Genomic DNA, 18,521 nt, shown 5'->3' on the forward strand with positions numbered 1-18,521 from the left:
TCTTTATTTCATTAAGTTGATCTTCAGTCTCTGATATCCTGTCTTCCACTTGATTGATTCGACTATTGATACTTGTGTATGCTTCAGGAAGTTCTTGTGCTGTGTTTTTAAGCTCCATCAGGTCATTTATGTTCTTCTCTAAACTGATTATTCTAGTTAGCAATTTCTCTAACCTTTTTTAAACATTCTTAGTTTCCTTGCATTGGGTTAGAACATGCTCCTTTATCTCAGAGGAGTTTGTTATTACCCACCTTCTTAAACCTACTTCTGTCAATTCATCAAACTCATTCTCTGTCCAGTTTTCTTCCCTTGCTGGCGAGGAGTTGTGATCCTTTGGAGGAGAAGAGGCATTCTGGTTTTTGGAATTTTCAGCCTTTTTGTACTGTTTTTTCTCAACTTCATACATTTATATACTTTGGTCTTTGATGTTGGTGACCTTCAGATGGGGCTTCTGTGTAGGCATCCTTTTTGTTGATGTTGATGCTATTCCTTTCCGTTTGTTAGTTTTCCTTCTAATAGGCCCCTCTGCTGCATGTCTGCTGGAGTTTGCTGGAGGTCCACTCCAGACCCTGTTTGCATGGGTATCACCAGTGGAGGCTGCAGAACAGCAAAGATTGCTGCCTGTTTTTCTTCTGGAAGCTTCATCCCAGAGGGGCACCTGCCAGATGCCAGCTGGAGCTCTCCTGTATGAGGTGTCTGTTGACCCCTGCTGGGAGGTGTCTCCCAGTCAGGACGCATGGGAGTTCAGGGACCCACTTGAGGAGGCAGTCTGTCCCTTAGCAGAGCTCGAGCTCTGAGCTGGGAGATTTGCTGCTGTCTTCAGAGCCAGCAGGCAGGATCATTTAAATCTGCTGAAGCTGTGCTTACTGCTGCCCCTTCTCCCAGGTGCTCTGTTCCAGGGAGATGGGAATTTTATCTATTAACTCATGCCTGGGGCTGCTGCCTTTCACTCAGAGATGGCTTGCCCAGAGAAGGGGAATCTAGAGAGGCTGTCTGGCCACAGCATCTTGCAGAGCTGTGGTGGGCTCCACCCAGTTTGAACTTCCCTGCAGCTTTGTTTTCACTATGAGGGGAAAACCATCTACTCAAGCCTCAGTAATGGCGGACACCCCTTCCCCCACCAAGCTCGAGTGTTCCAGGTTGACTTCATACTGCTGTGCTAGTAGTGAGAATTTCAAACCAGTGGATCTTAGCTTGCTGAGCTCCATGGGGGTGGGATCCACTGAGCTAGACCGCTTGGCTCCCTGGCTTCAACCCCGTTTTCAGGGGAGTGAACGATTCTGTCTTGCTGGCATTCCAGGCACCACGGGGGTATGAAAATAAAAATTAAAAAAACTCCTGCAGCTAGCTCGGTGTCTGTCCAAATGGCCACCCAGTTTTGTGCTTGAAACAAAGGGCCCTGGTAGCATATGCACCCAAGGGAATCTCCTGGTCTGCAGGTTGAGAAGACCATGAGAAAAGTGTAGTATCTAGGCCTCATGGTGCAGTCCCTCATGGCTTCTGTTGGCAAGGGGCAGAAGTTCCTCGACCCCTTGTCCTTCCTGGGTGAGACGATGCCTTACCCTGCTCAGCTTGCCCTCCGTGGGCTGTACCCACTCTCTAACCAGTCCCAGTGAGATGAGCTGGGTACCTCAGTTGGAAATGCGGAAATCACTCACCTTCTGCATTGATCTTGCTGGAAGCTGCAGACTGGAGCTGTTCCTATTTGGCCATCTTGCCAGTCACTCCCCAAAAGTCTTTTTATCCATTGTTGTGCCAGTAGTATATATTATCTTAATTATTTTCTTTCATAGTAATTTTTGATATCCATTACTTTAAGTGTTGCAATTTTGTTATTCTTCAATGTTGTGAAGCTAGTCTTGGGCCTTTTTATGACTATAAGAATTTTAGTGTCAGCTTCTCAATTTTCATAAATTTTTAAATTTAGAGCATTGATTGGGATTTCATTGAACCTGATCAACCTGAATGTAACTAACATAATTAAAAATGTAGTGTTCTAATCTATGACCATGGTATATTCTTCCATTTAGTTAGGTTTTCTCTCACTCTTTTAATAGTATTTTGTATTCTGTGTAGACATCTTACTTATCTTTGTTAGATATAATCTTTCATAGTTGATACTATTTTAAATTATTTAAAAGTTTTTATTAATTGCTTAATACTAGAATATAGAAATACAATTAAATTTGTATAGTGAATTTGTATCAAGTGAGATTGTTGAAATCGCCTGTTGATATTGGTGGTTTACCTGTATTTTCTTTTGAATTTTTCATATACGCAATCATATCTTTTGGAAAGAATGCAGTTTAATTTTTTCTTTTTCTAAATTTACATATTTTATTTTCTTATTTTATTTTTCTTCTTTTTGTTTCTTTTCTTTCTCCCTTTATTAAATTTGCTCAGACTTTTGATTCAGGATTGAAGTGTCCCATTTCTGATGTCTGTAGGAAAGCTTTCAATGTTTCATGATGTAATATGATGTGTTTTTGTTTTGTTTTATATATGTATTTTATCAGATTAAGGAGATTTTCCTCTATATTTAATTTGCCAAAAGTATTACTTAATTCAAAAAGTATTACAAGTGTTTAATTTTACCAAATACTCTTTCTGCATCTTACTATATTTCTACATTTTTCTCCTTTATTCTTTTCATGTTGATAATTATGTTAATTAACGTTCAATCTAATCTAGAATATTTATTTTTTATACTTTGCTTGTTTGTTTTGTTTTTTACTTTTGTCCCTCTGTCAATTAAGGATATTAGATTTCATTTTTCTTTTTTGTAGTATAACTCCTTATCAGGCTATTCTGGCACTATAACATGAATTGGGAAAAATTCGTCTTTCCTGTTTTCTGGAAAATATTATATAAATTTAATATTAATTTTTCTTTGAATATCTGTAAGGCTTAATAATAAGGTCATTTGGGTTTAGACTTTTTTGGGTGAGATAGTTTTTATATTTGATTTAGTTTCTTTATTGCTAATCAGATTTTCTATTTCTTCTTGTCTCAGATTTGGTGGTTTATTTTTCTAGAAATTTTTTTTCATTTCATCACAGTTTTCCATACTCGATGTTTTTGAAACTATTTTAAATGATGTTGTTTTAAAAATTTTATTTTTAATTGCTTGATGCTGGACTATATAGTATGAACAACTGTTTTGGCAAGAATGCAGTTTAATTTTTAACTGTAAAGTTGTTCATACTACTCATTTCTCTTTTTATATCTGTAATATCCATAGTGATGTCTCCTTCTTATTTCTAATAATAGTAATTATACCTCCTTCCTCTCTTACTCCCCAAGTCCTGTCTTGTTGTGAATTATCATTTTATTATTCTTTTCAAAGAAATTATTTTGGGCTGTGTTGATTCTCTTCATTATACTTCTATACTTCTTTTTTCCTGTTTGATTATTTTCTGCTGTCATTGTGTTATTTTCTTCCTTCCTTTTTTGAGTTCAACTTACTTTTCTTTTTCTAGTCTTTTGAGATGGATGCTTAGGATGCTCATTTATAATATTTATTCTATTATATAATTTGACAGCATGAATTTTCTATGCATCATTTTTACTGCATCTTGCAAGTTTTATGTCATATTTTATTATTATTTATTTTAAAATATGATTTGGCTTTTCTTATAACTTAAGTTTTGACCAATGGGTTGTTTAGAAATGTATTGCTCAATTCTCAAACATTTGAGGATTTTATGACTTTTCTGTTATTGATTTCTAGCTTTATTCTATTAATACTATATTTAAAGAATATACTCTGTATTACTTCAGTCTTATGAAATGTCTTGAAATGATTTGTGGTTTGCCATGTGGTCAGTTTTTATGATGGTTTAATGTGCACTGGAAATGAATGTGTATTCTGAATTTATTGAATAGAGACATTTAAAATATCAATGAGGTCGAGAGATTAAATAAAGTTCAATAATCAAATATTCAGATCTACTTACTAATTTTTGTTGGCTTATTCTATTAATTAGAGAGATGTGGTAAAATCTCCCAGAATTAATGTGGGACACTTGTCTATTTCTTCTTTTAATTTTGCCAGTTTTGTTCCATGTATTTTGATGCTATCATATTAAGTGGATACATATTTAGAATATTTAGATATTCTTGATGATATAAATATGAAATATTCCTCTCTATTTCTAGAAATATGTTTTTTATTAAGGCTTACTTTCCTATATCAGAGAAAAATTCTTTTTTTTTTTTTTTTTTGAGACGGAGTCTCGCTCCGTCGCCCAGGCTGGAGTGCAGTGGCGCGTTCTGGGCTCACTGCAAGCTCCGCCTCCCGGGTTCACGCCATTCTCCTGCCTCAGCCTCCCGAGTAGCTGGGACTACAGGCGCCCGCCACCTCGCCCGGCTAGTTTTTTGTATTATTTTTAGTAGAGACGGGGTTTCACTGTGTTAGCCAGGAAGGTCTCGATCTCCTGACCTCGTGATCCGCCCATCTCGGCCTCCCAAAGTGCTGGGATTACAGGCTTGAGCCACCGCGCCCGGCCGAAAAATTCATTTTTAATTGATGTTTACATAGTATGTCTTTTTCTACTTTTTTATTTTCGGCCTTTCCATACATTGTCTTTAAGGCATGTATCTTATTTGCAATATACATTTGGTATTTCCTTTTAAATTTTATTTTATTGGTCTGACAAGCTTGTCTTTTAATTGGGGTATTTGGTATATTTATCTCCAATGTAAAAAAAAAATGTGGGTTTAAATCTAGTATCTAATATTATTCAATTTCTCTTTCTGTTTGCCATGTTTTGAGGATTAATTAAGTATATATTTTAATTCTATTTTATCTTTGTTAGGTTTCTTTAATTAATTTATTTATTTAATTTTATTTTTTGAGACGGAGTTTCACTCTTGCTGCCCAGGCTGGAGTGCAATGGTGCGATCTCAGCTCACTGCAACCTCTGACTCCCAGGTTCAAGTGATTCTCCTGCTTCAGCCTCCCAAGTAGCTGGGATTACAGGTGGCCGCTACCATGCCTGGCTAATTTTTGTGTTTTTAGTAGAGACGGGATTGGCTAGGCTGGTCTCAGACTCCTGACCTCAGGTGATCCATCTGCCTTCGGCCTCCTAAAGTGCTGGGATTACAAGCATGAGCTACCACGCCCGGCCTATCCTTGTTAGCTTTCTAGTTAAACATTCTTTGACTGATCTTGTAGGCCTCACTATAAATTACGGCATGCATCCTTAACTTACTAAACTTATAACATAGATTAGTACTTTTATCAATTGCTGGACCTTAAATTATGTGAACTCCATTTATTGTTCCCTCTCCTGCAGTTTTGGCTGTTTTCTACATTTATTTATTATATATTTTACACTGCACAAGGCATTATTATTGCTCTTTGAGAAACACAAGCTTTCTTTAATCACCCACAGATTTATATTTTCCATTGCTCTTTCTTCCTTCTAACATCTGCCAGTTTCCATCTGAGATCATATTTCTTCTGTCTGGAGCTCTTCACTGTTACAAGTCTGTTGCCAACAGAAAAACATTTTGAAAATACCTTCCTTTTGCCTTCATTTTTGAAGGTGATTTTCACTGGGTAAAGGTATTGAAATAGGCTCCTTGAAACGCTTTGAAGATATGCTACTGTGTTCTGGTTTCTGTTATTTCTGTTGAAGAGTAAGTTAGTCATTGGAAAGTAATGCCTTTTTTTTTTAAGCTGCTTTTTAGAGTTTTCTCATTGTATTTGGTTTTTCAGCAATTTGACTATGGTAGGCCTAGATATGGTTTTCTTTGTTATTTATTTTATGCAGAGTTTATAAGGCATCTTGTCTGTGCTTGACATCTTATAATTGATTTAAGCTAACTCTGCCAACTCTTCTTTTCTTTTCTCTTCTTGAGACAGAGTCTTGCTCTGTTGCCAGGCTAGAGTGCTGTGGTGCAATCTTGGCTCAATGCAACCTCTGCCTCCCGGGTTCAAGCGATTCTCCTGCCTCAGCCTCCAGAGTAGCTGGGACTACAGGCATGTACCACCAAGCCCAGCTAATTTTTGTATTTTTAGTAGAGACGGGGTTTCACCATATTGGCCAGGATGGTCTCGATTTCTTGATCTCGTAATCTACCGACCTCAGCCTCCCAGAGTGTTGAGATTACAGGCGTGAGACACTGCACCCTGCCTGATTTAAGCTAACTCTTAAATATGATTCCTTCATATATTGTTTCAGCTCAATTATTTCTCTTTCTTCAGCGTCCCAGCTGATCTTTTTAGTTTCAAGCTTCTGATATTGTGTTTTTCAGTTTTAGAATTTCCATTTGATTTCTTTAAAGATTCACATTTTCTACTGACATCTCCGTTTGTCCTGAAAGCATATTGCTTATAGTTAAAGTTGCACCTGATAGCTGCAATATATTGATCTACTATGGTTCTGTTTCTATTGTCTTTTTTCTCTCTGTCCTCAGTCATTTGGCCTTTTCTCTTAGTATGCCTGGTAACTTCTGATGTCATGACAAATATTTGCTATTTAAAAAACTGTGGAGAAAATTTGAGTGTCCAGATTTTGTGAACTTCTATGGAGAATATTTACGTTTGCTTCTGGCAGGCAGTTAATATAGTCGCTGATAGTTGTAACCAAAATAGCGTTTTGTTTGTTTGGTGGCTGCTTTTCAGTGTTTTTGAGAGCTAGCCTATTTTGCTTAGTTCTTATTCTTAGGCTGCAGCCCTTCAGATGTCCCATCTGAAATCCTGGGTGTTTACCAGAATCCCAGGTAGACACCCAGGATTTCAGATGGGACATCTGAAGGGCTGCAGCCCAGGAGTAAGAATGAAGCATCCTATCATTCCACTTCATGGTGTGCTTTGAACACGAACTTTTGTCTTTGAGATAGCCAAGACTGTGTTCAGTAGCTGCCTGAAAAGCAGGAAATGCCTTGAAGGAAATGCAGAGGAGACTGTCAGCCTCATGTTCTCTTGTAGATCATGACTCTAAGTTGTTGCTATGTTGATAGATCTTTAATGCTTCCAAGAGATTATCTATCTATCTAATCAGCTTTCATAGTTGTTTTGTGGGAGCAGGAAGAGTTATGCTGATATAGCTGGTCTATCATAGTTATAGAAGGAGTTGCAAAGTTTACTTTTTTTTTTTTTTTTTTTGAGACAGAGTCTCTATTGCTCAGGCTGGAGTGCAGTGGCGTGATCTCGGCTCACTGCCACCTCCACCTCCTAGGTTCACACCATTTTCCTGCCTCAGCCTCCCGAGTAGCTGGGACTACAAGGCTCCCACCACCATGTCCGGCTAATATTTTTTGTATTTTTAGTAGAGACGAAGTTTCACCATGTTAGCCAGGATTGTCTCCATCTCCTGACCTCGTGATCTGCCCGCCTTGGCTTCCCAAAGTGCTGGGATTACAGGTGTGAGCCACCATGCCTAGCCGAAACTTATCAGATTTTTAAAATAAGTCGTTTTAAATTTATAATGTACTTTTTTTTTTTTTTTTTTTTGAGACGGAGTCTGGCTCTGTCGCCCGGGCTAGAGTGCAGTGGCCGGATCTCAGCTCACTGCAAGCTCCGCCCCCCCGGGTTTACGCCATTCTCCTGCCTCAGCCTCCCGAGTAGCTGGGACTACAGGCGCCCGCCGCCTCGCACGGCTAGTTTTTTGTATTTTTTAGTAGAGACGGGGTTTCACCGTGTTAGCCAGGATGGTCTCGATCTCCTGACCTCGTGATCCGCCCGTCTCGGCCTCCCAAAGTGCTGGGATTACAGGCTTGAGCCACCGCGCCCGGCCTATAATGTACTTTTGAGAAAAATTCATAGCGATAATTTTACTAGTTAGAGACTATTACAGTATGTTTATACACTAAGTTATAAAAGTCTGGAAACTTTTTGAGACCATGGGTCATGTTTAATTAATTTTTATGTCCTAAGTAAGTGCTTAATGTCATTTTAAAAGCAGAACAGATGTGAATATAAGTACTCTAGGAATTCAGAGGAGAAAGAAAGGATTGTGTAAACTACAGCATCCATTTAAAATCATCCAGTTTAAAATCATGAAGGATTTCTTGGTGGATGTATAAGGTTTGGAAAGGTTGAGGAGTAAAAAGTAAGTTAAGTCATAAAAGAAAACATGTTCCATTTCTTAAGGCAAAGTTCAAAGATATAGGGGATGATAAGGATACCAGCTTATCTATAATAAAAAAATTGTTTAGGGAGTAAGTACTAAATGGATAGATTGGAGCCATGTTGTAGAAAATGATAAATATTGGGTTGTAGGATATTGATACTTTTTCTATGGGCAAAAGAGTCTTTTTGAGTACTTCCATGGAATGTTGGATGTTGAATGAATGAAGTTAAACCAAAAAAGAAATAAATAAAAAGGACATTGAAGCTTGAGAAATACTGGTTTAAAGAGATTTGTTTACAGTAAAACTTCTTTGAATCTTTAAAGTGTGCATTGTATATTTCCAAAGTTGCTTCAACGTAGCACACTTTTGCTTATAAAGAAACAGTGTTCTTGGAACATACTTTGGAAAATTGGTATATGTGGGCATTGAGGAAACACTGACTAGAATATTATACTAACATATAAAGTCTGTGAAAGCTGGAGCTTCTTGATACTGTTCACAGTTCTACCAGTTGTACTAGGAGGATTACCTAGCAAAGATATGTTCTCAATACATATTAAGTGAGTTGGCTTTAGTGGATGAAAATAAATTGGATAAGCATGAAATTCATTAAAAATTTTTTTTAAGTGAGAATAATCTGATGATATAGTACAGATGAATTTTAGGGAAAATAGGCTAGAAGCTTAAGTCCAAGAAAATAAACTTTTAAAGTTGTCCAGACCTAAGATTTGTTCTTGGACTGTGGTGACATCCTTGAAAATGGGAAATAAAATGGATAACAGTGATATTTTTTAAAACGAATTGATAAGATTTGGTAATAGATTAGATGGAACTTCTCAAGGCACTCAAAGAATTTGAATAGCTTTGAGTCACTGTAGGGAAGAAGAAATTTCTTTGTACAAGACTTCGTTCTGTTTTCTTCATGTAGCCTAAAGATCTTCATGTAGCCTAAAGGGTCATGAAAGAATTATTTAATTTCATGAAGTCTTACCTTTTGTTTGAAAACTTTTTGTGTAGAAAAAGATCACCAGTTTTCAGACAGTAATTGGGAGAGAGGTTGAATGAAAAATACAGAAAAGTATTTAAAATACCATGCTGAGTTTTATGATCAAGAGTATATATATTGTATAGATTCTGACTTAGCGCATAGAGCATCTTTTCTTTCAGCACAATAATTTTATGAAATATACATATAAAGAATTTTAACTAAAACATTTTAAATTTATCTTAATGAAGATTGGGTAACTCTTTTGAGCTACATCTTTTCCAAAATAAAGCAGAGCGTTATAGGATTATCAACAAGTAGAACTTGGATTTGAGGAATGAATGGACTGTGAGATTGGAAATGTCAGTTCTGTCTAGTCCACACATATCTAGAGTAAAACCTAGTCAAACCTAGACTGTCACTGTCACCACCGATGTCTGATCAACCCTACCAAGGCCCAAGGGCTTTCTCCCTTAGAAGCTTTCTCCCTCAGAAGAGACAATGGGGTAGAATGGAAGCAGCCCAGACTTCAGATTCATCTACTTAGTTTTAAATCCCATGAAGAATTAGTTGCTTCTTACCTATTAGTCTACTTCTTCCTAAAATAGGAATAGTAATTATCTCATAATATGGTAATGAGGATTAAATAAAATATAAAATAACTAGTACTATAGGCACTATGCATACATGAATACATCAATGAGTGAAGACTGTGTTGTGTATTCCCTTAAATGCAACTCCTTTATATAAATGAGATTTGCTTTCCATCTAAAAAATCATGTGTCCATCAGTAATGCATCTACGGATCTTGGGAAATGGTACATTTGTGTTGATGGCAATTAGGAACAATAATAATATTGGTGCCATAATGACTATCAGAATAATATTCAAAAATATTTTCATAGGTTTTTCATGTAAGCTGTGGTAGTTATGAAATGTTTGGTGGCGTTAGAAAAAAAATGTTCTTGATAGAAAGTTGTAAGTTTGTAGATAATATTATCAAGAAACAGAATAAAGTAAATCTACATAGCAAAACATGATTTTCATTAATTGTAACTAACATCTCTTTTCCATTATAACAGTGAGAAGAAGCTCATTACAGACGCCCTTAATAAAAATCAGTTTCTGAAAAGACTGGATCCTCAGCAGATCAAAGACATGGTGGAATGCATGTATGGGAGAAACTATCAGCAAGGGAGTTACATTATTAAGCAAGGAGAACCAGGAAACCATATCTTTGTGCTGGCAGGTGGGTGTCACAGATTTTTCCGGTTATTATATAATAAATATTTTGCCTGTTGTGATTTTTTGCAGGCATTTATAAAAACATAAAACTAGTTGCTGTATTTGTAGAAAACATAACATACTGAATTCATGAAATAGCAGGATTGTTGATCTGATCATAATGATGGTAATACTTAATATGTGCTGAAAGATTTCTATATATCAGGCATCCTATTGAGCAGTTGATAGAGAGATCTCATTTTATCTTCTCACCAACCCTGTAAGGCAAGTTCTATTTTCTCCATGTTTCTAATGTCGACTGTGTCTTAGGGAGGGTAACGCCAAACAGCTGGTAAGTAGTGGAGGTAAAATGCACACTTAGGCAATTTGACTTAAGAATCCGCACGTCTAATCTCAATACCACTCACTCAAAAGTGTTTTTATTCAAAATACTGCTGCTGAAGTTAACATTTTAAGATAATGCACCAGGAAAAAAGAAAACAATTATTATTGTGGCTCTGGAAAAATTTTGGTTTTATACCAATGATTTTAAAAGGTAATTTAGGTAACTTTGACCAACATACAAATCAAATGACACATCTTACAATTAAAACTGGTGTTTTTAGAATCATTTAAATGGTTTCCTTCGTCTGTGGTAATTTGAACATGCTTACATGTCAGGAAGATTGTAATGGTTAGATAGGCAAATTTTTGTAATGTATAGATCTTATAATGACTACTCAAATTTTTTCTCTTTTATATATAGCAGCAAAAAATTGTGTGAACAGGGATTAAAGTTATAGAACATTTTGTCACATTCTGGCACAACTTTCTGAGTTTTAGGGAAAAAAGTTAAAACTGGCTTACCCAGAAGGAATGATGAATGGAGGTATGTTTTCTATTTAGCATTGTAGTTCCTGATAATCTAACTAATGCTTTTATTCTTGTTCCTTTGGGGCCTTAAGTGTGAGGCAGAAGTTGTCTATCTAAACAAATTAGTAAACATGTATTATTCTATTTATGGTATATAAAAGATTGTTTTATGTACTTTGATTATTTGAACATGCCAATTTTATTATTATTTGCCATGTATATCTTTGTAGGCAGCTTTAAAATTATACAGTCATTCCCAAGTAATCATTCTACTTAATTAATGAGCTATAGTCTTAATTTAGCTAGCCTTGAAATTTTTAGGGACAACTTTTCTGTCTTGCAACTTTTCTCTTAGCCATTTTAACTTCTGCTTTAGCAACACTAGAGTATTGCAGCAAGAGAAGATGGGTCATTAAGTCAACAAATATTTATGAAACCTCCTAGGAGAGGATGAGAAACTGATGTTAGTCTAACTCATTCCTTCCCAAGTAGTTCTAATGAAAGGCTCAGGGAGAGAAGAGGTTGAACAGCAGTCAGTATCAAAACAGCTATTGAGATCAGGGTTATGGCACACATGGAAATTAAAATTGGATGGTTTCTTATTTGAATTAATTACAGTGTCACCCAAGGATTGAATTGCCTGGTTTAATTATCTGGTTGGGCAAATTAATTTGATAATTAAAAATATTCTCTTTATGAAACATAGCATGAATAGCAAATAGTAAAAGCATATTTAGCTTAAACTTTTGATATTCCATATAATTCTTCAGCATTGCTTAGGTACCATGAGCCTTAACCAATTTCAAGATAAAAACTTGAAATGCATTAAGATTCATGATATCAATTGGACACTACCACTAAGTGGCTTTGAAAGAATAGCTAATGAGAAATTTTAAATTGCACGTCTAACCTGTAGGATTTGGAGCCAAAACTGAGTATTTTTTTTTCTTGCTAATATCAATTCTATCAGACTAAGTATATTTTCTCTTTTGTCCGCTCTATGGCTCTGGCACTTGGAACAGTTCCCAGCACAACATAGGTACTCAGATCAGTTTTGCTGAATGGATGGATGGACAGAGATGATCCAGAGCTCCTTAGCAGTGAATTAGGAAAAGGAAAGACTAATTCTTTAAGGAAAGGAGACATTGGCCCACCATTTTGTTTTTCCTCTAAGAACTTAGATCTTTTTTGCTTATGCTTTTAGTTGGTTAAGGTTTTGTTTGTATTTGTTCAAAGCAAAAGAAGAGTAAAGCTACCAAGGCAAGAAAAAAAAAAAAAGTGAAGGATACAAAGTTCTGCCTCTCCCTTCCTCCAGTCTTTGCCTAGGTAATGATAAGTGCCAAACACTCTTCTTAGTGATTTTCATTTGTAACTAATATGTGTTACATTTAAATAAATGAGAAGTTAGATAACAGTTGAGGCACCATGAAGTAACTTGCCCAAGGTCACATAGGCAAAAATGAGTTGAATCAGGACACAACCAGGCAGTCTGATCCCAGGGCCAATCTACTTACTGGTTATGACGGGTTGTCATTCCATCAGTGTGAACAACTGCTCTGTGTTTTTAAGACATACAGTGATTGTTGAGCTCCTCAATACGATACATGAAAATAGTTTCATGTATTACATTTCTCATAGGTTATAATGAATTTTAAACAAAACACTTGCCATCCACTGCTTCAGGAACAGAACATTGTAAAAATAATAATATTAATAATAGCTAACACAGTATTTACTATGCACTAGCCATTGTTCTAAACTCTTTACCTAGATTAACTTACTTCATTCTCACCACTGTAAAATAACAATAATAATTATTATTATTATCCTCATTGTCAATGGGGAACTTCAGACAGATAAAGTTTCTCAAGGCAACCCAGCTAATAGTAAGTGGCAGAGGTGATTTCAGTCTGCACTTTTAACCAGTATATTATAATGAGAATCATAAAATATCTTACCTGTATACTTTGTGTGCTTTATGATTATTTTATTTTTCTAATTTATAGTATCTGCATGGATTTTGATTATTTGTGTGTGTTTTTTAAAAATTCTACTTGATAGAGGGTCGACTAGAGGTGTTTCAAGGGGAGAAATTGCTGTCCTCCATCCCTATGTGGACCACATTTGGGGAGCTTGCCATTTTATACAACTGTACAAGGACTGCCTCTGTGAAAGGTAATAAAAGAGGAAATGCTCCATTTTTGGATTGTTGTGGCATGTTAAAGATAATCCAGTTCAGTCACATTTGCACCCTGATCCAGAGTCTTTTTGTTTCCCATTTTACCCTACATGTTCTTAAAATAGAAATGCTATGCCTATTAAGGGATTCATATTGAAGCACTTACCTATATAATTTAAGCTAAAAAGAACTTTTCTGGATACCTGTGTATAAAATGTAAAATGGCTTTTAACTGTTCACAATGGTAAAGACATGGAATCAAGCCAAATGACCATCAGTGATAGACTGGGTAAAGAAAATGTGATATGTATACATTATGGAATGCTACATAGCCATAAAAAGGAACAAGATTATGTCCTTTGCACAGACATAGATGGAACTGGAAGCCATTATCCTCAGCAAACTAACACAGGAACAGAAAACCAAACACTGAACGCTCTCACTTATAAGTGGGAGTTGAACAATGAGAACACATGGACACAGGGAGGGGAACAACACACACTGGAGCCCAACGGGGAGGGGTTGGGGAGGGAGAGCATCAGGATAAACAGCTAATGTATGCGGGGCTAAATACCTAAGTGTTAGGTTGATAGTTACAGCAAACCACCACAGTACACGTTTATCTATGGAACAAACCTGCATGTCCTGCACATGTATCCTGGAAATTAAAATTAAATTAAATTAAAAATAAAAATAAAAAGGTTTGTTCTGCCAAAAACAATGGCTTTAAGGTGACTGATTCCAATATTTGCCTTAATTTCCACTTTACATTTTACTACCTAGACACATGCCTTTGGCTTGTCCAGAATGTTTGCTTTCTAGCTGGTCTCAGCGAGATTCTGACCATATTATAAGCCAGAGAAATTGATTAAACCAACAAAAATATATCTATGTCAAAAGGAATATGAATTAGAGTAATTAGAGTTTTCATGAATGACTTTTGGGATTACTTTATTTGCTTTTCTTTAGATTTATGTTTTATTGACTTTACGGCAAACTTGGGTTTCCTTCTGAATTACATAGATATGATGTTTTTCAGTGTTTGGGAATGGGTTATACGCATTAGCCTTGCTGAGGTATTTGATAAAAATGCAGGTTCTGGGTCTCTACTCCCAACCTGAATCAGAGTCTCTGGCAGTGGAGCCCAGGGAGCTTATATTTCTAACAAGAATATCAAGATGATTCCAATTTAAAGTTTGGTAATCCAGAGCTTTGGGTTTTGATCAATTTTAGAGGCTTTGTTTACTGTTTTTTAAAAAATTGTACAACCATAATTTCATCTAGATTTTTTAGAGCTACCACTTCTGCCCTACTTTCTTTTTAAATTTTATACTTGCCCTTAAGGCTTTCCCATAAAAAAATTGTCTCAAAAACTTTCTTTCATAGTCTGTTTCAAATAATTTGTAGGCATTTTACACAAAAGTAACTGTAGATATTCTTAATATGTAGCTTCTTTAGCAACAGTGTCAGAACAACATAAGAAGAAACATAGAAACACACACATACACACAGATATCTTTAACTTTCAATTATCTGTTTGTGACTTCACTCTCCAGATTAGCTACAAATTGACTGCCTTTCTCTTGTATCACAGCACGAATCTAGAGCACATCCTGATGATCTAGTGCATAATTGGGAATTGCAAACTAATTTGAATGTCATCCTAACGATAACATAATTAGAAAGGAAATTTTTTGCTAGTCATTTCCAAATAATGGTGTATTTCAGTGCCAAATGATTTATAAAATTGCTTGCTATTTATTTTGCTGTCTCCTTCATTTGTATGTTTAAATAATGCATTTTCCAAGAAATACCATTTTATAAGAACATATAACAAATCCATCGATTTATATTATGGAATATTTTCACAATGTGGTACTAAATGTTTTATTGTTTTCTTGATTTTTCTAAAGCTATTACCAATGTTAAAACATGGGCACTAGATCGAGAGGTATTCCAGAATATAATGAGGAGAACAGCCCAAGCTAGAGATGAACAATACAGAAACTTCCTCAGAAGGTAAGAATAGTACATTGGGAGACAGTGAAGACAATGGAGTTGCCATATTGTTAATATATTGGTTTTATCAGAATAATTATTTTACTATAGCTACTTCCATTTAAGCATTTTCCACATGACTAAACCAAAGGAACATTACTTGCAGTAAATGCTAGTGCATACCAAAAAACCATATTTAATTTCCATTATCCTTGTATACTCATTTACTTCTCCTGCTAGTTTTTGCCCTTGCATTGATGGAATGATAGTGTACAGCATAGAAAAATGTGCAAAAAACCTAAACTATTATTTGGGTTGCTTGTTGGCTTTGAAAGGCATTTGAAATTTGAAAGTGGTTAGCCAAAAGACAAGCTTTCTAAAAGTACTTTGCTTAGAATGGTATTAAAATTAAGTTTACTATCCTTATTTGTTTTACCTGAGACGTTCTATTTGCCTAGTCACACCATCTTCCAAATTCCTATTATTTGTAGCAAATTGACTTGCTAAAAATGTTGCTATACTTGTCATGATGACTTGGAACATACTCATTTTGTGAACTGTTCTGTACCTCAACAACTTGGATGAATCAATTTATAAGGAAAAAATGGTCTATGTAAGTGAAAAAAACTATTCCACATTAAAACTTTATTTGGAAGTATAAGTTATTTAAACAATTTCTGTATCTTTAGTGGGAGTTTTGCAAGTTTCTGAAGCTGCAATACATTCTATAATGAAATGTCATCTATGATATGTAAGAATAATAATGATAATAATGTATCACATGATTTCTAAAAATAAATTATAAGTTCTTCTTATGGTGATTTTTTCTAGCATAAGAATCCTTCAAAGCTAATGATTTTAGGACCATATAGTGCTTAGCTTATAGTGTAGACTCAATAAACACTGAATAAGATTTCTCATATAGAATGTTACTGATTTGTCCTCCCAGAGACAATAATGTCTCCTAGCAGAGAGCTGCAATAATGACAAGCAGGTTCTCTACCTATATGCCAGCCAATGAGTTAGCTATCATATTGTGGGGTCCACTTGAATCTAGGTAATCTCAAAATCCACCAACTGAGCAACACAGATTAGCATTTAAAGCTGATAAGCCACACTTAGGCAAGGGCCAAAAAGAGGTACCTAAAAAAACCAGTGTGCCTGGGTTGTGTTTGAATGTCTGAGATAAAACGTGCACTAGGCATAGCAGTTAATTCCCTTGGAGTCTAGTATGTTCTTAGTGGAAAAAGCTCAGATGATCTGCTAGTGAATATTCCTTCCTTCCTTCCCTCCTTTTGTTATTTCCTTCATTCAACTAATACTTATTAGCGGGCACTAAATATTGTAGATTTAGTGGTGAACAAGATAAACCTGATTCTTGCCTTCATAGAGGGGAGAGAGAGAAAATATTTTTTCTTGTATCTCTTTTCCCACCAACCTCCAAACGTGCTAGCTTTATAATAGTTAATTTTCACTAATGTTATAGATCCCTGTTTGGACCAGAAGTAAAATTTCATGATAGCCTGTGTTAATAACAAGTTCTGATGACTCTTTTACCATTTCATCTATAGTGAGATATATTAGGGAAATACATTCCTCTTTGTTTCATAATATACAGTATGTTTTTTTCTGTTTACATTTTTATTTGAAGTATGTGATATTCTAGGTGATATATAGTACATGTGTAAGTTATAAGACATCATAACAAAATGAACGCCCATGAAGTTACTGCCCAACCTAAGGAAGAGAAAGCAGTTGTTGAAGTTCTTATGTACTTCCCCATGTTATTTCCAGCTTCTTTCTCCTCCTCTCCTTGAGGGTATCTGCATTCTGAAGTTTAGCGATCATTCCCTTGGTGTTGTTTATAATATTGCCTGTAGCTTGATTTAGCCTATTTTTGAAGTTCATCTGTGCCTCTGGCTGTCATTAATTTTAAAAGACAGTACAGTATGACTAATAATCAGAGATCATTTCAAGTCAATTGCCATGTTCCCTCCCAACCCCGGATTCAGTCCTTACTTAATTATAAGGATTTAGACAGAAATCTGATTCTCCACTGGAAGCAGAGCTCCTCGCACAAACTAATAAAAGAGATACTGAGATGTGGAGAGGAACAAATTGCAAAATGCAATTCATTTTGAAAACCAACAACAAATATAAATTTATTTTTACCAAATAGACAAAATGTGATTTTTTCCCCCCATCTGGTATCTTACTATTTTCATTTATTTGCCTATGGCACATGTCTGTGATTATATATCTATAATTTCCAGTGTATATGAAATTCAGTTATTGATGTGTTTTCATTTATTTGGACATTTACTTTGGAAGAATCAAAGTGCATTATATTTTTAAAAATGTTTGTAAAGATTTTAGAACCTGCATATGTGTATATTTATAGCTTAATTCAGGAAGGTAATTAAAGGTTTCTTTTTAATTTTGAAGTGTATCCTTGCTGAAGAATTTACCTGAAGATAAATTAACCAAGATCATTGACTGCTTGGAAGTGGTAAGAAATTTTGAAGTAAAAAATAAATTTCAGTAGAAGATATTAGAATGTAGTTATATTATTAACACCATAAATAAATAAGAAAAAGATGTCAGAGCACCAGTCTACAGAGACCAAGAGCCTTTTTCTGTGATGAAAAACCTTAAGCTAACTCATGCTGCCTTAAGGGGTGGAGAAAGGTTTAAACTCTTTAGATGTATAAAAGGAAATTGGATTTGCATGTGTAAAGTGAAATTTGATTTACATATTTTAATCTTTTTAGTATATCTTATAAAACAAACCTGCCTTACTCAAGAAGCATTTGATTTTCTGCAATTAACATCACAATCCCTTACAGAGTTTTCATAGTATAAAGGAGTCACTGATGCATAATTAAGAACTGGAGAAGAGAAAGGGTATGTTGGTCCTTTTGGTGGCAAGCCTCTGAGTCAGGCTGTGAAACACTTTCTACTTGAACGCTCTAGGCCACAAAAACACATTTTAAAAACTCTACTTAAGAAGCACTTTATCTATTTTAACATCTAGGGGGAAACGGCATATTGGAATGTGTTCAAAAAGTCATTTTAGGCATCACCCAGATGGTTGGTTCTAGTCCAAGACTAGTCAAGTCTTTTCATGAATAATGCTTTTACGACATGTACCTTGGATTCTAACGATATGCATTTTGTGAA

The 18,521-nt window shown here is 35.4% G+C and overlaps 1 protein-coding gene across 4 annotated transcripts in view; it reads left to right on the plus strand.

The window, feature by feature from the left end:
• Positions 1-18,521, plus strand: part of PRKG2 (protein kinase cGMP-dependent 2) — a 122,763-nt gene that overhangs the window by 35,137 nt on the left and 69,105 nt on the right. For all 4 annotated transcript variants that reach the window (XM_078002639.1, XM_015138436.3, XM_015138435.3 and 1 more), the window contains exons 3-6: positions 10,150-10,316; positions 13,226-13,339; positions 15,257-15,362; positions 17,787-17,850. In XM_078002639.1, the coding sequence (XP_077858765.1) occupies positions 10,150-10,316; positions 13,226-13,339; positions 15,257-15,362; positions 17,787-17,850 (451 nt within the window). The remainder of the gene's footprint in view (positions 1-10,149; positions 10,317-13,225; positions 13,340-15,256; positions 15,363-17,786; positions 17,851-18,521) is intronic.

Source organism: Macaca mulatta, chromosome 5 (genome assembly GCF_049350105.2).
Source record: "Macaca mulatta isolate MMU2019108-1 chromosome 5, T2T-MMU8v2.0, whole genome shotgun sequence".
Lineage (NCBI taxonomy): Eukaryota > Metazoa > Chordata > Mammalia > Primates > Cercopithecidae > Macaca > Macaca mulatta.